General features: G+C 36.0%; 1 protein-coding gene across 7 annotated transcripts in view; it reads right to left on the bottom strand.

Moving 5' to 3' along the window:
* CLOCK (clock circadian regulator) overlaps positions 1 to 26,082 on the bottom strand; it is a 125,661-nt gene that overhangs the window by 34,525 nt on the left and 65,054 nt on the right. For 6 of the 7 annotated variants that reach the window (XM_053901564.1, XM_019469555.2, XM_019469547.2 and 3 more), the window contains 8 exons: positions 17,163 to 17,252; positions 11,184 to 11,304; positions 6,929 to 7,042; positions 6,672 to 6,790; positions 4,135 to 4,217; positions 3,824 to 3,930; positions 1,678 to 1,825; positions 1,038 to 1,113 (listed from right to left, as the gene is read on the bottom strand). In XM_053901564.1, coding sequence (XP_053757539.1) covers positions 1,038 to 1,113; positions 1,678 to 1,825; positions 3,824 to 3,930; positions 4,135 to 4,217; positions 6,672 to 6,790; positions 6,929 to 7,042; positions 11,184 to 11,304; positions 17,163 to 17,252 — 858 coding nt within the window. The remainder of the gene's footprint in view (positions 1 to 1,037; positions 1,114 to 1,677; positions 1,826 to 3,823; positions 3,931 to 4,134; positions 4,218 to 6,671; positions 6,791 to 6,928; positions 7,043 to 11,183; positions 11,305 to 17,162; positions 17,253 to 26,082) is intronic. The other variant, XM_019469569.2, reaches the window with a different exon arrangement.

Below are 26,082 nucleotides of genomic sequence, written 5' to 3'. Positions count from 1 at the left end.
ACTGTTGTAGGGAACTTCTGACATAGCTCACATTGATTCCTGTCTCCTGGTATTCACCACCTTGTATAATCCCTCCCCTTTAGTACAGGCTGAACCTAATGATTTACTTCTAATTAATAGAATAGACAAAAATGATGGGATATTACTTCTGTGATTAGGTTACAGAAGACTCTCATCTTGCTGTCGTTCCCTCTCCCTGGATCTCTTACATGCTTCCTTTGATAAAATGGCTACCTAGAAACGAACTAAAGGTGGTCTCGGGCCATTAGCCAGCAAACCAAGGCACTCAGTCCAACCGCCCATGAGGAACCACATCCTTCCAACAACCACTGAGTGAGCCAGAAAACAGATTCTGCCCCAGCTGAACCTTGAGATGACTGTGGCCCCAACTGACAGGTTGATTATAGCGTTGTGAGAAAACCCTGGGCTGACACCTTGATTGCAGCCAAATGACCAATTATAAGCAGAGGGCCCATCTAAACCGTGCCTAGATCTCTGACCCACAGAAACTATGAGATAATAAATGTGTATTATTTTACATCATTAACTTTTATTACATAGCAATAGGTAACTAGTATACCTGACATAAAGAAAAGAAAAACCAGAATTCAAATTCTGACTATAACTTCCAGTCATATGTCTTTAGGGGAGGCTTCCCCCAAAACCCTCTAAAACCTCAGTTTCAACATTTTCAAGAAAGGAATATCACCTAAGAGATAAGGATGTCTGAGGAATAAGTGACACTTGAAAATTCATATAAAGAACCTGGACAGAGCCTTGCACATTGCAGGCAATTAGTAAATGGTAATTTAAATGTGAAATCATACATGTCTCTCACTAAATAGGAGGCCCTTCAAATGTTTTTTAGAAGTATATAAGGTTTTAAAATGTTAAAAATTAAAATAAAAAGTAAAATATAATTATAATTCTGTCACAAGTGAGAAAATGAAATATTTGAAAAATAATTTTCCTATAAATTATTGAGTCTTGCCTTTCATTAGGAAGAAATAATTTTTTTTAAACTGTAAGATACATACTTTGTCAGCAGCTGTCTCAGGAAGAGACTCTTCAATGCCAAGTTCTCGTCGTCTTTCAGCCCTAACTTCTGCATAACTACAAATGGAAAAAAATAGAATTTTAGTTCTTAATCACTCATTTACAATACTGCAGAAGTGCACTGACTGTTACGGGTCTTACTTGTTCACCACGGATTCCAGCCTATTTGCTATGCACTACACAATCCTAGAACACATCTATAGTTTTCTATCTTAATCTAGTTATCTCAGAAGTTTTATATGCTACTGTAAATGATCTCTAACTACACAGTACTTGAGAAGAATTAAAAAAAGGAAAAATACGCTTATCTACTCCAGTGTTCCTTTTACATGATTGACTTTGGTATAAAAAAGATAGTTAAAATTTCTGCTTTAAATTGTAACACTTATGTTAAGAATTACATATGCATATATACCTGTATTCTATTTCTACATAATGCCAGTAAGTAAATTTAATAAAATTAATGCTTGTAAGTAAATTTAATAAAATTTTAACAAAAACACGTATCAGAAATTAGGAAAAAGATCACTGTAGCTCTTAACAAGTCATGCCTGAAAGTTTCATTGCCAACATCACTATCAGTGTTTCTATAATTCATAAGTTCTATAAAAGAATTATTACCTTACTACGGTGTGAGTACAAACAATAAATTCTGGCCTAGAATTCCACTGATGATAAGTGATATAATAATGAGTCTGAAGCCAAATCCACTGTTGTCCCTTGGTGAGGAATCTATAATAACATGATTTGCCTTTCCCGTACTGCATTACTAAGAAGAAAAGAAAAATATATTTATTGACTCATTATCATTAGTTATGAACCTGGTTTTTAGCCAAACCTAGCATTTACATTTAAATCTACATTCACAATTCAATGGCTTTTCAGTAACATAAATATCAGTTGTAAGAAAATGTTATTCTACAGGGATAGCTTAATGTCCCAAGCAATTAACATATCTTCCATAGTGCCCACTTAAGAGTCAGTTACTACTGATCTCAGATACTTTTCACAGTAAATTTCCAAATATTTAAAAATAAAGTGTTCACATATTGACTTCCTCCCACCAACAGAGACTGAAGAGCAATAAGTGATCACATCTGAGTTTTTTCCCACAGGTACAGGTACCCTGGCAGGTACAGCATCTCTGAAGCACTTAATTCAAAACTTTAACCAAAATCAGAATAACTTAATTGTTTCAAGTAACTGACAACAGTATTTCCCAAAATATTCTTTGTAGGTTGTAAGTTCTGAAGCTTTTGTTAACAGATATTAAGCAAAAAAAGAATTTCGTGGTTAATTTGGGGAATGTTGTTAAATAGTTTTATTTAGTCTTTCTTTTCAAAACTTCTAGTATGCTAATTTATGTCATGATTCTGGGGATGGGGAGGTAGTAGGGATTGATTATGAAGTGCTTCCCAGTCTTCCTTGACCACAAAATCTATTTTTAAGGGATCAGCATTCAGTGAAACAAACTTCAGGAAATGCCAATCAGGAATCAATCTCTCTTTCTCTCTCCAAGAGGAAACTGAGGTCTACAAATTAAAAAAAATTTTTTTTTTTAGATTTACTTATTTTTGACAGAGAGTGACAGAGCACAAGCAGGGGAGGGTCAGAGAGAGAGAGGGAGACACAGAGTCTGAAGCAGGCTCCAGGCTCCAAGCTGTCAGCACAGAGCCTGACGCGGGGTTCAAACCCACAAACCGCGAGATCATGACCTGAGCCGAAGTCGGACACTTGACCGACTGAGCCACTCAGACGCCCCTGAGGTCTACAAATTTTAAATTGTTTGTCCAAAATTACCCAGCTAGTCAGTAGAAGTGCCAGATCTTTTCAATACATCATAGAGCCTAGTACCCCTATCACTTGGAGTGCATAATGGGTTTTTTGTGCTGAAATTACTTTATTCTGAAATCTCCCATTTAGTTGATTTTGTTATATAACATGCCTTATTTTCATATAGAGGCCTACTAGACCAGCCTAAGACATCATGAAAGAATGTTAAATATCTAATTAAGCTATAGAGGACACTCCAAGAGGTAGGATTTGGGGAGGAGAATCAGAGAAGCAAATAAAACTTAGCATTAAAACAAACTTCTGAAACACAGAGTAGCATGTGGTAAAGAGGTAGTAGGTCTAGACTCTAAACCTTTCTCTGCCACCAGTGAATTGTGGGATTGTAAATTATTTAGCCTTCCTGTGTCTCAATTTACTCATGGAGACAATAACAATATCTACTTTCTAGAACTGTGTTGATGAATAATGGAGATAATGTACATAAACTGTTTAGAATAGTGCCAGCCAGGTACAACAAGATGTTAATGTCCCTGCTGCTAATAAGCATAATGGCAGGAAACATTAAGCACTCACTATGGGCTTTCTAAAAGTTTCTTTAAATGTGTACCTAATTCCTAGGCAGACTTATATGCCTGAAATAAAAATATATGAAACAGTGTTCTAATATTTTGACATACCATCCCAATTTTACTCTAGATGTAGAATTTAAACACTTCAAAAACAAGGCTTATTAGATGCCATATTATAAACCTGTACTTACTATTATAGATTGAAATATGTAAAACAGGAACAAGCTTAATTTAAATTTGATCTAGGATTCCTATTGGATTGGGTTATAAAGTGAAATCTTACAATATTTTTCAAAAATACAAAAATGTTTACAAGTCTGCATTTTACCATCTTCTATTAATACATTAGTTATTTATTAGACTAAAAGCAGTTATTATCACCAGAAATATTAAAATCTACTTACAGTGCTCATGGCATTTTGCCAAGTTTTCTAGGTCATCCACATGATAGTAATCATAGCCTGATGTTCCCAGAACTTCAAATGGCAAATATCCTATTATAGGTGGTGCCCTAAATCACATATAAAACAATCGATAATTATAACTTTTTCCAGAATAAGAAATACCTCAACTAGAAATCAGTTTGGGGGGAAATCTTTACTTTTTGAAAAATGGATAATGGATTTGAACATCTGATTAAGTGTATCCTTGAAACCAATTAATTTCAAGAATCATATGACAATTAGCTTTTTATGGGATTTAAAAATGAAATTACCTGTGATCTAGAAATAGGAACTTCCATTCTAAACTATGTCTGGATGTAAACTCTTCATTAGGTTCTTCAACAGTGCACATTTCCTACAAGTAAATAATTAGAATTTAGAAATACTATTGTGTCCTTAGAAGAATTTTAAATATTGTTAGCCATAAAAGTCATTATTAGAATTATCAACAATAGCCAAACTATGGAAAGAGCCCAAACGAATGGCTAAAGAAGAGGTGGTGTATACACATACACATACACATACACACACACACACCATGGAATAGTATCTGGCCATCAAAAGGAAGGATATCTTGCCATTTGTAATGACATGGATGGAGCTAAAGCGTTATTATGCTAAGCAAATAAGTCACAGAAAGACAAATACCATATGATTTCACTCATAGGTGGAATTTAAGAAACAAAACAGATGAACACAGGGGAGGGAGAAAAAGAGAGGGGAAAAAAACATAAGAGACTCTTAAATACAGAGAACAAACAGGGTTGCTGGAGGGGAGGTGGGTGGGTGGGAGGGATGGGCTAAATGGGTGATGGGCATTAAGGAGAGCACGTGTGATGAGCACTGGGAGCTGTTTATAAGTGATGAATCACTGAATTCTACTCCTGAAATCAATACTGCACTGTATGGTTAACTAACAATTTAAATAAAAATTTGAAGAAAAAAAAGTCATTATTAGATAATTTTTCCCTAAACAATTTTTTTGAGTTTATTGAGAGCGAGCAAGTAGGGAAGGGGCAGAGAGGGAGAGAGAGAGTCCCAAGCAGACTCTGTGCTGTCAGCATAGAGTCTGATGCAGAGCTTGATCCCATGAACTGTGAGATCATGACCTGAACCGAAATCAAGAGATGGACACTTAACCAACTGAGCCACCCAGCCGCCTCTCCCTGAAATGTTTTTTATCACATTTTAATTTTCTGGTACCAAAGAATGTGGCAATAAACATATGCAGACTTCTAGGGGAGTATTTCTCACTCAGTATGTTTCTCTATTTACTCACATGCCTATAAACCCTCATTCTAAATTCAGATCTCTGTCTTGAATTATAGCTCTGTATTTTCTGTCTGGATGTCCCCATGCATCGCAAACTCATTATGTCCTAAAATGAACTGCCTGACTCCTCATCTCCCACAATTTTGCATCTCAACACTGGAGGCATACCTGTGCTGTGCCATCAGTCTAGAAATCTGATAGTCACAACATACTCTCGTTTTCACCTTTTTCCACCTAAGTGGTTGATACTAAATCCTTTCAATTTCACCTTCTAAGTTAAAAAAAAAAAAAAAAATCTGTTTGATCTCATCCATCTTCAGGGTCTTAGACCCTAGACTTGCCATCACTGGCTCACATTATCACCATAGCTTCTCTCCAGACCAGTCTCCCTATTAACTCATCCTCTATTCTGGTCACAAATACTCTCTAATACTCAAGTATGATTATGACTTCTGTGCTTAAAAACCTTCATAACTTCTCATTCTGTTTCGATAAAGTTTAAATTCTTTAGCATGGAGAAACAATGAAGAAATAAATTTCATTTTTAGACTGCTTACTTTTCTAACCTTATCTCCCACCATCCCTACCCCCTCCACCCTACTCATACTCAGCAATGCACTCCAAACTCCTTTGTGCCCCTGAATGACCTTCTGTATCACAATATCGTGGATTACGAGCTTGGGCTTTGAGAGAATGGGAATTAGAATCAATCCCAGTTCTACCACGTGATAGCTATAACTCTGAGCAAGTAACTGAACTTCCCTAAGCCTCAGCTTCCTTATATATAAAATGAGGACTATACTAGCATCTATCTTTAAAGTTGTTTTAAGAATTAAATGAGAGAATACATGTAAAATATGCAGCATGTACAAACACTCAACAATTGCTAGCCACCGCTATTATTTCCTAAGAACAAAACAAGCAGAGCAAGACTGGATTAAGATCCTTTAACTGCTATTTCAGTATTCTGTCCTAGAATATGATATCTTCTTAAATTTAAAATCTTAGTCTGACTTATTTCAAGCCACTTTCTAATGGTTGAACTCTTTCATTTTCCCACTTCCCTACTAATCATCTACTTCTTGGGCCCAGGAAATAAAATAAATTATTTAACTGAATTTTAAAATTAAAAAAGCAAATTATATGCAGTAAAAAGCCACTTGCATATTTTAAGAAATTTCAAAAGCAATCTTTAAAAATTAGCTAGATTTTTGGCCTTTCTCCTTTAATGCAGATCATGAAGTAAACAAAAAGTACCCTAAAATTTTGCACAAAAGTAGGACAGTGGTGATATATAACCATTGGTTAACTTCAAAGGATACGTATTTTAAAATCAGTTATAATTTAATGAGTGCCTTGATAACTCATTTGCTTCAAAATGATTAAGACCATGTATATTTAATGACTCATCATCATTACTATTTCAGCGTTTGAAAGAAGTCGTTCAGTAACTTTGGAAAGAACAAAACAATTACATAAAGATAATTCTCATAATATGAAGTGAAATCCTCTTTGGAGAATAAAATAAAAAACATACCTTGATGAACTGAGGTGTAGCTAATCTGACAGTGGCTACAAAACAAACTCTATCATCATAAGAAGGCCTGTGTGTGCGTTGTATAGTTCCTTCAAAACCATTGTGTGCTGAAGTCGATACTACAACATTAAGGAAATATATATCATCAGTTACTCCAGTAAAATCTAATTTTTATTGATGTTCAAACATCTATGTCTTTAAGAGCTTAAAAGAAATACCAAGTTAAATATACTTATAAGAAAAGCATTTTAACTCACCACTGTTTAAAGATTTGAAATTTCCTATAAATTTCACATATTCATAGGTAGATGGCTCCTTTGGGTCTATTGTTCCTCGAAGCATATGACAACAGAATTCTAACTGATTTTTTGCTGAAATGACAAAAAATTTGATATATTTTTGATTTATCTTAAAGAATGATATATGTTATGATATAAGTTGTGTAAAAGTTGTGTAAGTTTATAATCATTATTTTCTTCAACAGAGGCCCTTAATGACATTTAGTCCATAAAAGCAGAATTATCTTCAGGAGATGATCTCACCTTGTCCTTAATAGAGAAAAGAGACCTTCAGATACAAGCAACCATATGTTTCCCCACTTTCCTTCTTTCTCATTCTTCACTCTAATATCAAAGAAAGGTTTTTGCTTCCCATCATAAAGCTAATGCTCCTAAGGGCGCCTGGGTGGCTCAGTCAGTTAAGCCTCTGACCTCAGCTCAGGTCACAATTTCACAGTTCGTGGGTTTAAGCCCCTCGTTGGGCTCTGTGCTGACAGCTCAGAGCCTGAAGCCTGCTTCAGATTCTATCTCTGTGTCTCTCTGCCCCTCCCTCACTCCTGTTCTGTCTCTCTCTGTCTCTCAAAAAATAAATACAATGTTAAAAAAAAATTTGTTTTTAATAAAGCTAAGGCTTTTATCTCTACCTTGAACAGTCTTCTCTACCTTCTCTAGGACCAGAGCTACACCACAGTCATTCATTCCTTTAGCATCCATATATTCTCTTCACTGGGTCCTAACTTTCTACTTTGAAATCTGTTTAAGTCTTTCTATCTTAAACAAAAGGTTTTTCATGCCTTTTTTTTTTTTTTATCACAGACCTTCCTTTTTATTACATGCTCTAGTTTCCATATATTCATTTTCCTTAACTTCATGAAATGTGGCTTTACTCTTCACACCTCTACAGAAATTGCTCTTCGGAAGATCACCAATATTTGTATGGTTAACTTCAATGATCTTTCCTCATTGTTTCTACCTCTTTTAAAACTCACATGCCTTCATCCCCATCACACAAATCTTACCCTTCTTACCTTATTGACGATTTCTATCCCTTTTGTCAATCTATCTTCAAACTATGGACATTGACAAAAGTTCTCCTCTTTATCTTCTATCCCTTATAAACTTATTGGCACTGGTAAATTTATTTACTCCTAAATCTCTCTCCTTAATTCTCACATTTTATGTAAGACCAAATCTCAAATTACTATTTACTTTAGGACATTTCTACTTGATTATCCCACCAAATAACACAAAATATCTGAACGTTAATTCATCTTTCTTCTAAGCCAGCTGTTCTTCCCTTTTGTCCTATATCTGTTATCACCCCAATTAGAAACCCTATCAATTTGGTCTCTTCTCTACCTATCACAAGCCCCAAACTAATCTGTCACCAGGACCCACTATTTATTTCACCAATGAAGCGCCCATTAGTCGTTTTTTCCAACTGAGCATCTAGTACCACTAATTTAGTAGAAATATTACCCTTCATCTAGCAAAAACATATTCTTTATGCTTCCAAACTCTTGCTGCTCAAATTCAATCTTGCCTACTACTCATATATATTATTTTTGTCATTATTTCAGCACTCAAGGACCAGTAACACCTCCTTTCACTCACAGCATCAAACTCACACTCTTGTTATTACCATGAATGGCTTTTAATCAAACTCATCAGATTCAAAATCTAACTACTTTCTTCCTAAAACCTTCCCATGGATGATCCCTAGCCACTTGGTCACCTGTACCTAATACCCAACATCTGTGCCTACTGAGTTTATCTACTCAATACTCATGCACAGTCTTTCCTTTTCATCCTTACTTCTTTTGTTATCCTAACCTCCAATCTGGTCCTTTCAAAATTTTCCACCTGAGATATATTTTTTTCAGACCACTTTTTTTTCAAATCCCCTTTCATTGACTCCTCACTGTGTAAAAAGTCAAACTCCTTAGGATGAAATATTAAGCCCTATTTACTTCTCTGGACAAAATCACACCACTTGTGCCACCCCACTTTCATCATTATGGCCCAAATGACCTACTTGCAGAATCCTAAATTTTCTAAGCAATTTCCTCTGTTTTATATCCTATTACTCCTTTGGCATGAAACCCTATTTTTCTGGGGAAATAATTTTTTTGTATATCAGCTATTTAGGGGGTCAGGAAGTCATTTAAGGCTCTTCTCTATCAAAAAGTATTATTGCCAACCTCACCTCTGATCTTGGAAGCAGAAGCCTAATGACTGTTTTTCTGCCAGAGGATTGCATTCAGTTCTCCAGCCAATTTCGCGCTTATGAAGGTCTCTAAAGTGGACCCTTTCTCCTGTCCACCTACTGCTATGTCCCAGGGTTCCAGCTTTCTTCTCTCCTTGCTCTGTATATTTACCTCAAGCAATGTCATTCAATCCACGATGTCAAGCACTATTTATAGACACATAACTGGCCTCTATAATCCAGCCCAGGTCTCTCTCCTCTAAGATAGTCTATTGGTCAATGTTGTAAGAGCTTGATTTTTAAGCAATTATGAATAATTGCTTAAATAAAAAAATATAGAAAATTTTTAAATCATGAAAAAAGTGATTAATTATCTATACAGTTTAAGATTACACAAGTTACAACAATTTCAGATTACACAAGAGGTAATTTATTGAAGAAAATGAGATACTCTGGTCATATTAGTTTGTTAAATGGATCTAAGAGAAATGTCTGATTATACCATAGTATTTTTATTTTGTACTTCTTAAAGGCAACGACTTTTTCCACTATTCTTGGCACTTTTATGATACAGCTTAAGTGCCAGGCACATTGAATATATCCAACAAGTGGTCATTTCATTCTGTTTATTTAATAAAGCAAATGGATTCTTCTCTTCATCTCTAATTCTTCACAACTCCTTCTAACAGGCTATCCCTTCTTAATAATAGCCGCTCATACATACTTACACATATATGTACATGTGTGTATCTCTACTCATGGACAGTTAGTATGCTACAGAATTTTAGGATTCAAAATACAAAGAACACTTAAAGGCTCCTGGGTGGCTCAGTCGGTTAAGCATCCGACTCGATTTCAGCTCAGGTCATGATCCCATGGTTCATGAGTTCAGGCCCCATGTTGGGCTCTGTGCTGACAACTTGCAGCCTGCTTAGAATTCTCTTCTCCCCCCACCCCCGCCCTGCCCCTCTCTCATTCACGTGCATGCTCACTCTCTCTCTCAAAATAAACTTAAAAAAAAAAAAAAAGAAGCACAAAATATGAAGAACCTTTAAAATGATTAATCAGTATTACCAGAAAAGTTAAAGAAAAAATTTCTAAAAATGTTTATTTTTGAGAGACAGAGCGCAATTGGGGGAGGGGAAGAGAAAGAGGGAGACAAAGAATCTGAAGCAGGCTCTAGGCTCTCTCTGTGCTGTCAGCACAGAGCCTGATGTGGGGCTCAAACCCACGCATGAACCATGCGTGAGATCATGACCCGAGCTGAACTTGGATGCTTAACCAACTGAGCCACCCAGGCACCCCAAGAAAAATCAAAATTTTTAAATCATGAAAAAAGTGATTAATTATCTATACAGTATTACAACAATTTCAGATTACACAAGAGGTAATTTATTGAAGAAAATGAGACACTCTGGTCATTTTAGTTTGTTAAATGGACCTAAGAGAAATGTCTGATTATACCATAGTATTTTTATTTTGTACTTCTTAAAGGCAACGACTTTTTCCACTATTCTTGGCACTTTCATGATACAGCTTAAGTGCCAGGCACATTAAATATATCCAGCAAGTGATCATTTCATTCTGTTTACTTAATAAAGCAATTTCCTTTACTTAATAATTTTTTGAAATACATAACTTATTTTTCCCCCAGTTTCAGCAGTCAATTGGTGAATGATGTGTGAAAATGAGAATGTTTCAGTTTTCTCTCATTAAATACCAAAAGATTTTTTTAAAAAAATATATTGCCAAGTTCGATTTTTGTGAAAAACACATTTTTATGGCAAAACTATTATAACAAAAAAGATGGAATTTCAATGTATTCTGAAATAGAGTTAAGACTCCTAACATGGTCATAATTCCATTTTATATATATATACTAATATTTAAAAAGGATCTAATAGGGCATATGGAATGATGCTATGTGTTCATTTGGTTAGATAATGTCTGTGTTTATGACAAGCTTACAAAAGTAAAGGAAAATGCAACCAAATACATTTAACTTTTTGCTTAATAGCTACTACTTACATTTTAAATATTCAGGGGTTAATGAATCACTTTCCAGCAGATGAGTAGAGAGTATTTTATAAACCTCTGAATGTTCCCCTTCTGGGATAAAATTAAATATACTTTGATCCACAAGATCAGACTGAAAAAGAAATTAAAAAAATAATAAATTTAGTGATTCAAGATACGTTTATTTAAAAAGTATATCATTGTTCTTGGTGCGCCTGGGTGGCTTAGTGAGTTGAGTGTCCAACTTTTGGTTTTGGCTCAGGTCATAATTCCAAGGTCATGGGATCAAGCTCTGCATCAGGCTCTGTGCTGAGTGTACAGCCTGCTTGGGATTCTCTTTCTCTTTCCCCCTCTGCTCCTCTCCTCCACATTTGTGCTCTCTCTCCAAAATAAAACATTAAAAAAAAAAAAAAAAGCAGATCATCATTCTTAAAACACATGAGCATATGGCTTTCTTTCAATTCTCCATAAAAACTGACAAATGTCAAAATATAGAGCACCACTCAAAAAATAAGAGAACGTGGAAGAAGGTTAAGATGACCTCCATGTCTCTGATTAACTAGTGTCATCAGATCTATGGTCAATATGACTTTGGAAGTCTGATAAATTATTTGCAACGGTAAATTTCATCAAATTTGAACGATTAAAATATAACAGGACTAAGAAAGTTTACTAGCAAAAGCTTTGGCTACATGATAGAGCTTGGCTATGAGGTACAGCCTTATCATATATCCAAACCTCTGGTAAATTATGGTGGCATACACTGCAACCAAGGACCAAAGCACAGCCACTGGCTAAGTGAAGAGGAGATGTGATTTTGGTATTATTTCAATTGTTCAGTGTGTCCTTTCTTTTCTATTACATTTTTCCAGCCATCTATCCTATATCTCATTGTCAAAAAGTCTTGTTTTTATTTTTTTAAGTGCTTAGTTTTGTTTTTTGTTTTTTGTTTTTTTTTTTAGAGAGACAGAGACAGAGAGAGGGTGAGCACAAGCAGGAGAGGAGCAAGTAGAGAAGGAGACAGAATCCCAAGCAGGCTCCATGCTGTCAGTGCAGAGCCCGATGAGGGGCTCGAACTCACAAACTGAGATCATGACCTGAGCCCAAACCAAGAGTTGGATGTTTAACTGACTAAGTCACCCAGGCACCCTCAAAAGCCTTGCTTTTAGATAACAACAAAAAAGGCAAGTAGTATGTTAAGCATTAGAATCCTTGCTAAAAATCTGGCTTTAACTATGATTTCTAACCGACAGTAATGTGACAAACATCAGGTTGCCTATGATGTGCCATGGCTGCGGAATCAAAAATGATTCAGATAGTTCCTATCCTTAAGAACCACTGACAACAAGGGCGCCTGGGTGGCTCAGTCGGTTAAGTGTCGACTTCGGCTCAGGTCATGATCTCACAGTTCATGAGTTCGAGCCCCGCGTAGGGCTCTGTGCTGACAGCTCAGAGCCTGGAGCCTGCTTCAGATTCTGTGTCTCCCTCTCTCTCTATTCCTCCCCTGCTCATGCTCTGTCTCTCTCAAAAATAAACATAAAAAAAAAGAAGAAAAAATATGAATGACTAGTATAGAATGGTATGAACACACCAATGCTTCCCCACTATTCTGCTTCTCCTAATACCTGATAATCTGAAGTGTCAGGGTCAACAGGCAGCTAATTGCTTAATTAATTAATGTGTCAAACTTTCCATTAGCCACACACATTTAAAATCTCTAAGTGAGGCTGATCATACTTGATGTTGGCAAACTATCCACTCAGTTCCCAAACACAATTCAAAGGAAAGAAAATAAAATGACAGCCATCTGGATCCTTTTATCTCTCTCAATCATTTTTATAAAGAAGAAATATAAATCCTGATTGTCATATAAATCAACAGCCTTCCTTCCTTCCTTCCTTCCTTCCTTCCTTCCTTCCTTCCTTCCTAAAACTTTAAGTTTGTGCCACTTAACCCTCCTCCTCTTTTATCTATTTCCCCCACACATCTCCCCTGACAATCACTAGGTTTGTTCTCTGTATTTGAGTCTGTTTGTCTTTTTGTTCATTTGGTTTATTTTTTAGATTCCACATAGAAGTGAAATATTTTAATATTTGTCTTTCTCTGTCTGACTTAATTTCACTTGGCACAATACTCTCTAGGTCCATCCATGTTCCTTGCAAATGGCAAGATTCCATTCATTCTTTTTTATGGCTGAGTAGTATTCCACTGCACATATAAACCACATCTTTACCCATTCATCTACTGATGAACACTTGGGCTGCTTCCATATCTTGGCTATTATAGATGAGGCTGCAATAAACACAGGGTACATATATCTTCCTGGATTAGTGCTTGTGTTTTCTTTGGGTAATTACCCAATAGCAGAATTACTGGATCATATAGGCCCTTCTGTTTTTTTCTACATAGGTCATTTAGTGACCATTTAGTGGAAACTATTCACTATTACCAATTACATTTTCTTTCAGGTAGACAACCAACAGTTAAATAACTGATGTGGAGAGGAGTAGCTTAAAAGGGACTAAAACCTCCTCTGAAAAAAATGCCAAATATATGTTGGATATTACAACAGTGTTCCTTATGTATAGGCACAGGGAACAAAAATTCTGGCTCTATCAAATAAGCTCTCATAATCCTTATATAAGTATTCAAAAAAATTCTAAATTGTATTTCTGCATACTATATTCATATCAGGCAAATTCTGTACTTTTTTTTTTTTTTTAAGTAGGCTTCACATCCAGCACAGAGCCCAACATGGGGTTTGAACTCACAACCCTGAAATCAAGACCTGAGCTAATATCGAGGTGTTGAACCGAATCAGCCAGCCAGGAGCCCCTGACTTTCTTAAACCACACTTGTGTTTGTATTTCCAAACTAACAAGTTAAGGAGAGTAGAAAAGGAAAAGTATCTTAAGAGCAGCACTTTTAGTCTTGGATTCTGTTATACCGTAACACGGCTAATCATCCTCCCTGCACTAAGTAATTACAAGTTTAATATATTCTCTCTTAGGAGCACCTTTAAGCAAGTGTGAAGGAATCAATCTGAACTTGTAAAGTTTTATCAATTTTAAGTTCCCAGTAAAGAGACCAACTTCTTGTGTTGGCACTTCCACTAAATTATTGCACAAGTAAGTCCACTTTCTCCAGGTACATGTTTGCTGATAACATAAAGCGAGGCTGGGCTAAGGAGATCTAAAATCCCTTTTGACACTGAGTTTATTATGACCCTATCATTTTGTCAAAGAACATCAGACCAAGAGGAAAAAAAAAAAAAATCAATAAAGTTCCTACTCCTGATTATTAGCAACAAATAGGTTAAAATGTGCCTGAATTCTTAAGTATGAAGTGACAAAGAAAACTATTTTTTATAGGACCTCTGGTATCAGTGTTTTAACTTTATAGTACGAGTTGAAATTAAAATTGAAAATTTTTAAGTTATACTGACCAATGATTAAGATGGCAAATTTTAATTTCTCAACAGAACTAAATTACAAACACTATCGCCTAACTTGGGATTTGCTGGTTTCTTTCCTTCCAGACAACTTTTTAGACAGAAAAGGCTTGTATATTAAAACACAAAAAAATTGTTTTAAACAACTTGTTACAATTAATTTTTCATGACAACCCAAAATAGAAAAGCACATGTTGTTTTTTCTTATTATGTTCAATTCTAAACAAGTATTATTTATTTCGTTTTCTCAGAAGACACTTGTGTTTGGGGCACCTGGGTGGCTCAGTCGGTTTAAGGGTCTGTCTCCTGATTTCAGTGCAGGCCATGATCTCACAGTTCATGAGTTCAACCCTCATGTCGGGCTCCATGTGGTCAGCACAGAGCCTACTTGGGATTCTCTCCCTTTCTCTCTGCCCCTCCCCCACCTGTACACACTCACTTTCACACCCTTTCTCTCTCAAAATAAACAAACTTAATTTTTTTTGTGTGTTTATGTTTTCAAACCAGTAAATAACATACAATTCAGCAAAGTCAGTGATGTGAGGCTAAGTATCCACAGTAACTGGAGAACAGCAAAAAAACTGTTTTAATAAAGGATACTATTAACTCCGAATGGAATGAAATAGGTCTACTGGATTAGTTACTAGCAATCTCCTCCACCCAGAAGTTCACCAGCCAGTCTATAAGCTTTAGCTGACACAATGAGAAAGACCCAGGAGATGTTAGTAACAGAGGAAACTGGGTATAGGGCATAAGGGAAGTCTCTGTACTATCTTCCTGATTTTTCTGTAAATCTAAGACAGTCCTAAAATTAAAAGTTAAAAAAAAATCGAGGAGGGAATGGGAAGGTTAAGATGGTTTTCACTGAGGGGGGAAATGTTAATAATCAAACACTTACAAACACTTAAATCCCAACTAGATCTGCTGTAGATATGCTATTTCAAAATGCAATTAAACATCCTCTTGGCAAAGATCCAACGGCAGTGTGCCATTACGAAGGAATTTTTAACAGCCACATCACATAGTCTACTCACTTTTATATATTCAATAAATAATGACTGACTGACTGCCTCTCGGAATAATTAGCTAGCCCATATAGATAGGGAGATTAAGTCCTTGCGCTTAAAAAGCTTACACCTACCATAATTATCCAAATTAAAAAAAAATTACAGTTTACTGTGTCATGATGGCGGTACGTGTAGGTAACATGAGAACAAAGAAGAAGAACATCTAATTCAGAATGGAGTTTATGGAAAGTGCCCAAAAAGCAGGCTCTTAAAAAGTGTGACCATACTGCAAATGATACTCTATGATTAAGTTAAAGATTATATAGTTTTATAAATCCATAACTGAAAGAAAAACCAATACTATTGTACATGGTTTAAAAGCATATAATTACAACTTAAATTATTTAATCTTACCTTCATTGTATATTAATCCTATAAAAAGTTTCCTTCTCTGGCTTTTTTTACCATGTAAGTATTTCATAAAAGAGAACTGCCCAGAAAATTGAGTAAATCAGCCTGTTCTTTTCTCTGTCCATACTAGTTTACTTACATGATGCTATATTTTACTGTTTACTCTCAAACAATTTTTAGATGTTGGGCTAATCGCCTACTATTTGAGGTTACTTGGAAAAAAGAGCCCTTTAAAAATGTAGTAAAGCCAAGTCATTTTCTCTGTGACCCAAAGAGATTAGCAAATTACTTACTACCTGGCTTTCCATAAGGTCCTTTCAGAGTCTGGTCTTTTAAATGTGGAGTCTGTTCTTTTTATGAAGTATGTAGCAGAATAATCAGAGGGAGGGAAATACTGCTTTTTCACTATCTCTTGAAAGAGACCTTTACAGAACAGTTTACTTTGTATTGTCATAAATTTTCAAGAGATGGGCATTTTAAGAGTAATTTATAAGTAATTTCAGAATATCTATACTGTAACTCCCATCTTAAATAAGACAATTACATTTTATTTTTTTAAAACAATTACATTTTAAATAAAACTTCAAATTTATAAAAACTGTCCATTGCACTGCACACAGCACCTAGCATAGAGGGTGACACAGAGTAGATATTCAATAAATATAAGTTCAATAAAACAGCAAACAACAGGGGTGCCTGGATGGCTCAGTAGATTGAGTGTCCAACTTCAGCTCAGGTCATAATCTTGTGGTCCGTGAGTTCAAGGCCTGTGTCCGGCTCTGTGCTGACAGCTCAGAACCTGAAGCCTGCTTTGGATTCTGTGTCTCCCTTTCTCTCTGCCCCTCCCCCACTTGTGCTCTGTCTCTGTCTCTGTCTCTCTCTCAAACAAAACAAAACAAAAAACACATTAAAAAAAGAGAAAACACTGAAAACAGCATTAGAATAAGGAGGGCAGAGGTTAGAGAGGCAGCTAAATATTAGTTACCGCCAGAGAGAGAGAGATACAGAGCTCTCATCCCCCACAGAAACCACCTTTCAAACATGGCTCTGGATATCTTCTTCCACGTGCTTTAGAACATTTAAAATAGGCATTAAACAAGAAAGAAATCACAGGATACTTACTGGTAAATGTTCAAGTAATGAAGTTATACTCTCAGACACATATATTATGCTTCCATCTGTCATGATTGCTAAAAAAAAACCATCAAGAGCCTGAAATTAAACATAATGGTCAGTTAAGTGAAAAGAAAAAAGTATTTCAGAGGACAGAAAAAAAATCTAATTAAATAACAAAGGACTTAATGTGGAATTTCCAGAGCACTGCCAAATGCTAGCTTTTCCCTTTACAATACCTTAGTACATATCTTTGTGCATTTTTAAATGCTCCTAGCAAAAACAAAAAAGTCACATTCTAGTCTAATATGGGAGAGCTGGCTTCTAAAACATAGAGACTTAATGTTCTATCATTTTTATATGTATACTAAATGAAAACTGCCTTATTTGAAGATGCTAGTGTATCTGAAGCACACATGACATCAATGATATGTCTTTGACACACAACAGAACACATTACAACCTTTTGGATATATTAACAGAGAGGTATCTGACTGAAGCTTAAGGAGATACATGGGTAATAAAGTGAAAGGGAGATTAAGCTGTTGTAAGCTGAGGTCAGATCATGATAGGCCTTGAATACCAGGTCAAGACATTAGGACTTCATTCAAAAGAAGTCTAGAAGCAGTGTGTACAGGGATCTAGGGAAAACGGAATTGCTAGGAAAATCTCAGTGGCTTGGAATGGTCTGGGAAGTTAACAAAAATCTGAATGAAATCAGTAGTAGTAAGACCGAGAAGGACTTAGGCAAGCATTGAGAGATGGGAAGTTAGAGTTCAGGAAGTAAGCTGGTGTAGAGGATACAATACTTAATAAATAAAGCAATCCTGTATTTTCACTTGAGAATCCTAGGCACAAAAGTGACAGGTGAAGAAATAAGATCTGCAAAAGACAGAAGCATGTCAAAGACAAATCCTTGGGGGTAATTATCTACACATGGGGATGAGGAGGAGGAAAAGTACCAGAGAACATGACAGAAAAGAGAGAAGGCACTGTTGTCAAGGGAGGCAATGCAAGAGTAAATGACAAAGTGAGTGAGGAGAAAGAGGGATGGTTCACTGTAAAATGAGATCAAACAGGATAAAGACTGAAAAAATGAGAAATGAATTTTGGTGACTTTCAAAAGATTTATGTCAGTAGAAGGGTAAGTCAGACTATACAGTGAGTTTAGAGACAAGTGGATAATTGGGCTATTATAAACCACTCCTTTATGAACTTCAGAGGGAAGAAAGGAGAAAGGACAAGTTTTAAGGGGACCAGGTTTCAAGGGAAGTAACTGAAGTATATATGCAGGCTGAAGGAAAGGAAGATCCAGTGAAAAAATGCTGAAGATACACAGCAGAAAAGATATTCTGTAGGAGGAGCTCCTCTCTGCCTATCAAAACAGTTATCACATTACATTTACATTTCTTTTAAAATTATAGGGCTCTCTAAAAAATGGCAATCTCGGGAAAAACCATATATATCTTCTTAAAAAAAGAAAGCCATATATATCTGCTTCAACACTGTTATCTGCAGCACCCAGCAGATGTGCAGCACAGAGTAGATAAAAAAATATCTGTAATATATAATGTATGGACCTGGGAGTTAGACCAATCTCCATCTACTTCTAAGTAATTATGAAGAATTGTTGAACATACAGAAAAAGGCACCCTCCCTACCACCCCTCACCTTGTATTAGAGGATAGATTTGGATGTCAGAATGAACAGATTTTGAGTAGATGGCTATCTTCTAGAATAGCTCAGAAAAATGCATTCTTGGCTCTGTGTAAGAAAACCTTGTAATTTAAGAATATTCATGAAATTATTTTTCCAAAAACTCTACTACAATAATTCCAGTATTACTGTTTTGTTATGAATGGGGTCAAAATGATACAAAAAAGAACATGCTTCATGTGAAGCTAGATTATCTTTGAAAGCAAATTAATATTTACTACAGTCATCTGTATTTGCTCTTAGATATTTGCTAGAAATTGAGTGCAGCTCTCTTCTGTGAAGAGAAGGAACTGGAATCAGAACTCTCAATGACATAAGGCCATTTCTAGAACCAGAAACTGCCCTTTTCATCTTCAGGAAAGGCAAAGACTAACCAGAGAGAAGTCTCCACCAGCATACTACAAAAGTCTTAACATAAGAAGGACCCAGGGCCCAGACTTCTTTTCAATGGAGGGATGCAATTTCTGGGCAAGGTGGATGGGTAGGTACACCAAAAACTAAAGGGGTCTTGATGAAGACCCTATGGCAGAAGAGAAGACATATGGAAGAGAAAGTAAGACAGGGAAGGACATCCTACTCCTAAGACTGAAGCCTATAAAGCGTATCCCTTCCCCACATTGTATAACAGAAAGAGTTAATTAAAATTCTTTGTCTTCAAACATAGTGGCAGAGTAGGAGGACCCTAGGCTCACCTCATCCCACAAATACAACTAGATAACTATCAAATAACCTAAATACCCCAGAAATCCATCTAAAGACTGGTAGAACAAGCTCCACAACTAAAAGTAGAGAAGAGGCCATAGTGAAGAAAGTACGAAGTGCAGAGATGCAGCGAAACAGATCAGCTGCTGCAGTGGGAAGGGAGGAAGCTCCAGTAGCAGAGAAGAATGAAAGACACACTAGCACACAGGGGAGCACAGGAAGAAAACAAATCCCCATACCAATTGGCTTGGAAAGCAAGAGGGGTCAAATCTTGTGAGGTGCAACCAGCAGGCTTAAAGCCTGGAGTTCTAAAGATCAGCAGGCTTGGCTTGGGGAGAGACCGGAGGCAGTGGTGGAGAAGGCAGGACAAACAACCCATGGACATACAGTATAGAAACAGCGATCTGAAGAGCACCTGGGCACACAATGGAGAGGTGATTTGCTTACTTCAGAGTGTATCCCAGAGAGGCAGCATTCACAGAAAGTTCCTACCAGGAACAAAGGAACTGGTAAGCACCATTTCCCTCCCCCACCCCTCAGCCTAAACACACAGCCACCAGTGGGAACCAGTGTAGCCAACACTTGTTACCTAAATTATTTATACCTAGCTCCATACCCCTGTGGTCCAGAGAAGAACTGTCCTTTCCAGTCACACTTGTCTCAGTCCCAGGATGGTGTGTCTCCTCCCCCAGAAAACCAAACCCCTGCCCACACCATATCTCCCCACTCAGGAGTCTGGCAGGGCCTCAGTTCCAGTGGAGGTGGTGATAGGTCTCATTTCATAAACCGACCAGACCACACCTATTAAAACATGCCACATTCAGGCCAGGAACCAAACACTGCCTAAAATAGGCAAAGAGAGCCTCTGTAGATGACTGAGCTGAAGAATAAAGCAGCCAGGACACAACAGCAGGGCACACGCAGCACACACTGGAGGTTCTCCCTGAAGTGCTAGGCCCTGGAGAAGAGGGCCAACTACCCGGCAGGGCACTACAAAACATCTTCTTCAAAAAGCCATTACCCTCAAAAACAGGAGATGTTGCTGACTTTCCTAACACAGAGAAACAGGCAGAGAGACTTAGACAAAATGAGAAGACAGAGGAATTTGTCCCAAATGAAAAGAACAGGACAAAGCCACAGCCAGAGATCTAAGTAAAACAGAAGTAACATGCCTGATAGAGATTTTAAAGTAATGATCATAAATATACTCACTGGACTTGACAAAAGAGTGGAAGACATTAGTGAGACCCTCAACACAGAGATAAAGAATAGCATAGCAGAAATAAAGAGCTTAATAAAAGAAACGAGAAATATACTTATCAGAAAGAACAGCAGGATGGAAGAAGCAGAGGAATGAATTAATGACCTAGAAGACAGAGTAACAGAAAGTTATCAAACTGAACAAAAGAGAGAAAAAAAGAATTGCACAAAACAAGAACAGACTTAGGTAACTCAGTAACTCCATCAAACACAGTAGCATTCATATTATAGACACCCAGAAGAAAAGGAGGGAGGAAAGGGAGAAGAAACTTTATTTAAAGAAATAATAGCTGAAAGCTTCCTTAATTTGGAGAAAGAAAGGCATAGAGAACCCCTGACAAAAATCAACAAAAATAGATCTACGTCAAGACATAATATAATTAAAATAGCAAAATACAGTAATAAAGAAAAAAATTTAAAAGCAACAAGACAAAAGAATACAGTTACATACAAGGGAAATCCCACAAAGCTAGCAGGGGATTCTTCAGCAGAAACTTTCCAAACCAGAAGGGTGTGGCATGATAAATTCAAATACTGAATGGGAAAAATCGGCAACCAAGAATACTTTATTCAGCAAGGCTATCATTCAGAACAGAAAGGCTATCATTCAGAACAGAGAGATAAAGAGTTTCCCAAACAACAACAAAAATAGAGTCTTCCAGACAAACCAAAACTAAAGGAGTTCATGATCACTAAATGAGCTCTGAAAGAAATATGAAAGGGAAATCTCTCAGGGGAAAAGAAACAGTGTGAACAGGAAACACAAAAGCAGTAAAAGTGAGTATTTCTATAAAACATCAGTCAAGGAACTTGCAAAATAAAAGGATGTAAAATATGATACCATATACCTAAAACATAGGGAAGAGAGGTGTAATGAGTGAGTTCAAACCTAAGCAACCATCAACTTAATATAGACTGCTAAACGCAGAAGATGTTAAACATAAACTTAATGATAACCACAGATCAAAAATCACTAATAAATATGGAAAGAATGAGGAGAAATACATCCAATGTATCACTAAAGAGAACCAGCAAACCACAAAAGAGAGAAAGACAAGAAAGGGTCAGAGAAAATCTTCAGAAATGACCACAAAACAGGTAATAAAATAGTAATAAATACGTATCTATCAATAATTACTTTGAACATAAATGGACTAAATGCTCCAATTAAAAGACACGGTGACAGGATGGATTATAAAAAAAAAAAAAATACCCATCTATATGTTGCTTGTAAGAGACTCATTTTAGACCTAAAGACATCTGCAGATTGAAAGTGAGGTTATGGGAGAAATATTTACCATATAAATGGATGTCAAAGGAAAGCCAGAGTAAAAAGAGAGGCATACCAAGAAACAGACTCTTAACTAAAGAGAACAAACTGAGGGTTGCTGGAGGAGAGGTGGGCAGGCGGTATGGATTAAACCCATGATGGGTATTAAGGAGGGCACTTGTGATGAGCACTGGGTGTTGTATGCAAGTGATGAGTCACTAAATTCTACACCTGAAACTAATACTGCACCATATGTTAACTAGCTAGAATTTAAATAAAAATTTAGAGAGAGAAAGAAAAAGAGAGAGAGAGAAGAGGAAGGAGAGGAAGGAGAGAAAGGAAGGAAGGAAGGAAGGAAGGAAGGAAGGAAGGAAGGAAGGAAGGAAAGGGGGGGAGGGAGGGAAAGAAAGCCAGAGTAGTAATACTTATATGGGACAAAATAGACTTTAAAACAAAGCCTATAACAAGAAGCAAAGAAGGACACTATACAATAAAAAAGGGGACAATCCAACAAGATACAACAATTGAAAATATTTATGCCTCCAAATACATAAAACAGTTAATAATAAACATAAAGGGACTAATCAATAATAATACATTAATAGTAGGGAACTTTAACAACCCACTTACATCACAGAATATCAACAAGGAAACCATAGCTTTGAATGAACGCTGGACCAGATATAATAGACATATTCAGAACATTCCATCCTAAAACAGAATACACATTCTTTTTAAGTGCAAATGGAACATTCTCCAGAACAGATCACATATTAACCCAAAACATGCCTCAACAAATTCAAAAAGACTGAAGTCATACATACCATGCATCATTTCTGACCACAACTCTATGAAACTAGAAGTCAATCACAAGAAAAATCTGGGAAGACCACAAATGCATGGAAGTTAAATAACATGCTACTAAATGGATCAATGAGGAAATAAAGGGAATAAAAAGGACATGGAAACAAATGAAAATGAAATGAAATGAAATCCTTCAGGATGCAGTAAAAGCAGTTCTAAGAGGGAAGTTTATAGCAATACAGGCTTACTTCAAGAAGCCAGAAAAATCTCAGATAAACAACCTAAACTTAACACCTAAAGAAGCTAGAAAAAGAACAGCAAACAAAACCTAAAGCCAGCAGAAGGAAGGAAATTATAAAGATCAGAGCAGAAATAAATGATACATAAACTAAAACAAAACCAAACAAAAAACAGATCAATGAAACCAGAGCTGGTTCTTTGAAAAAAAAATCATTACAACTGAGAAGACACTTAACCAGACTTATCAAGAAAAAAGAGAAAGGACCCAAATAAATAAATGACAAATGACAGAGAATTAATAACAAACACCACAGAAATGCAACTGCAATAGATTAAAAAACTATACGCCAAGAAATTGGACAACATAGAAAAAATGGATAAATTCCTAGAAAAAATATGGCCTACCAAAACTGAAACAGGAAAATAAAAAAATTGAACAGACCAATTACCAGCAAAGAAATGGAATCAGTAATCAGAACACTCCCAACAAACAAAAGTTCATGACCAGATGGCTTCATTGACAAATTCTACCAAACATTTAAAGAAGAGTTAATACCTATTCTTCTCAAACTACTCCAAAAAAACTTCCAAATTCATTCTATGAGGCCAGTATTACCCGGATACCAAAACCAGATAAAGACACTACAAAAAAAAGAATTATAGGCCATATCTCTGATGAACATAGATGCAAAAATCCTGAATAAATTATTAGCAAACTGAATCCAACAAAACATTAAAAAAATCATTCACCATGATCAAGTGTGTCTATTCCTAGATTGCAAGAGTGGGTCAATATTTGCAAATCAACCAATATGATACATCATATCAATAAGAGAAAGGATAAAAACCATATGATCATTTCAGTAAATGCAGAAAAAGCATTTGACAAAGTACAACATCCATTCACGATAAAAACCCTCAACAAAGTGGTTTTCAAGGGAGCATACCTCAACATAATAAAGGCCATATATGAAAAACCCACAGCTAATATCCTCCTTAACAGGGAAAAAGAGTTTCTCCCCTAACATCAGGAACCACACAAGGCTATCCATTCTCACTCCTTTTATTCAACACCATACTAGAATTCCTAGCCACAGAAATCAGACAACAAAAAGAAATGTAAGGCATCCAAATCTGTAAGGAAGGTGTAGAGCTTTCACTATTTTCATGTGATATGACATTATATATAGAAAACTTGAAGATTCCACCAAAAAACTGCTAGAACTGATTAAGTAAAGTCACAGGATATAAAATCAATCTCCAGAAATCTGTTGCATTTCTATATATCAATAATAAAGGAGCAGAAAGAGAAATTAAGAAAACCATCCCATTTACAATTGCACAAAAAATAATAAGATACTTAGGAATAAACCTAATAACCAAAGAGGTGAAAGACCTATACTCTGAACACTATAAAACACTGATGAAAGAAATTAAAGATGACACCAAAAAATGGAAAAACATTCCATGCTGATGGGTTGGGAGAACAAATATTGTTAAAATGTCGATACTACCCAAAACAATCTACACATTTAATGCAATCCGTATCAAAATACCAACAGTGTGTTTTTACAGAACTAGAACAAACAATCCTAAAACCTGTATGGAACCACAACAGACCCTGAATAGCCAAAGTAATCTTGAAAAAGAAAGCAAAGCTGAAGGCATCACAATTCCAGACTTCAAATTCTACTACAAAGCTGTCGTAATCAAAACAGTCTGGTAATGGCACAAAAACAGACACACAGATCAACAGAACAGAAAACTCAGAAATAAACCCACAATTCTATATATGGTCAATCTTCAACAAAGCAGAAAAGAATATCCACTGGAAAAAAAAAAAACAAATGCTGTTGGGAAAACTGGAGAGCCAAAGAATATAACTGGACCACTTTCTTATACCATACACAAAAATTATTTCAAAATGGATTAAAGACCTAAATGTGAGTCTTCAAACTATAAAAATCCTAGACGACAGCACAGGTAATAACTTCTCTGCCATCAGCTGTAGCAACTTTTTCTAGATAGGTCTCCTGAAGCACGGGAAACAAAAGCAAAAATAAACTATTGGGACTACATCAATAAAAAGCTTCTGCACAATGAAGGAAACAATCAACCAAACGAAAAGGCAACCTATGGAATGGGAGAAGGTATTTACAAATGACATATCTGATGAAGGGTTAGTATCCAAAATCTATAAAGAACTTAGAGAACTTAACACCCAAAAACCAAAGAATCCAATTTAAAAAGGGGCAGAAGACATGAACAGACATTCCTCCAAAGAAGACATACAGATGGCCAACAGACACATGAAAAGATGCTCATCATCACTTATCAGGGAAATGCAAATCAAAATTACAATGAGGTATCACCTCACATCTGTTAGAATGACTAAAATCAACAACACAAGAAACAACCAGTGTTGGCAAGGATGTGGAGAAAGGAGAGCGCTCTTGCGCTGTTGGTGGGATTGAAAACTAGCGCAGACACTCTGGAGAACAGTACAGAGGTTCCTCAAAAAGGTAAAAATAGAACTACTCCAGGATCCAGTAATCACACTACTGAGTATTTACCCAAAGAATACAAAAACATTAATTCAAAGAGAGACTTGTTTCCCGATGTTTATAGCAGCATTATTTACAAGAGCCAAGATATGGAAGCAGCTCGCGTCCATCAATTTTTTTTTTTTTTTTTTTTTTTTTTTTTAAGTATCAGCACTCTTGTTTCTTTCTTCCTTTCAATAGTTATCTACATCATAGGTACTACATGTGTCTTGGCAAATGATAATAAAAAAAAGAATCTGTGCAGTGTAAAGAAAATTTGGAGACAATGCTGTTCTGTTTGGCCTATTAGTGAATTTATCTTCATTAAGTATTAAGAAATGACTGAAGATATTATACCAATTTATGAATTTGTAAGGAAATTTTCATACCAATG

Source organism: Panthera pardus, unplaced genomic scaffold, assembly GCF_024362965.1.
Source record: "Panthera pardus isolate Hobbes unplaced genomic scaffold, ASM2436296v1 HiC_scaffold_13, whole genome shotgun sequence".
Taxonomy (NCBI): domain Eukaryota; kingdom Metazoa; phylum Chordata; class Mammalia; order Carnivora; family Felidae; genus Panthera; species Panthera pardus.
The sequence above is the reverse complement of the archived record's forward strand: the minus strand, read 5'-3'. Positions and strand labels throughout refer to the sequence as shown.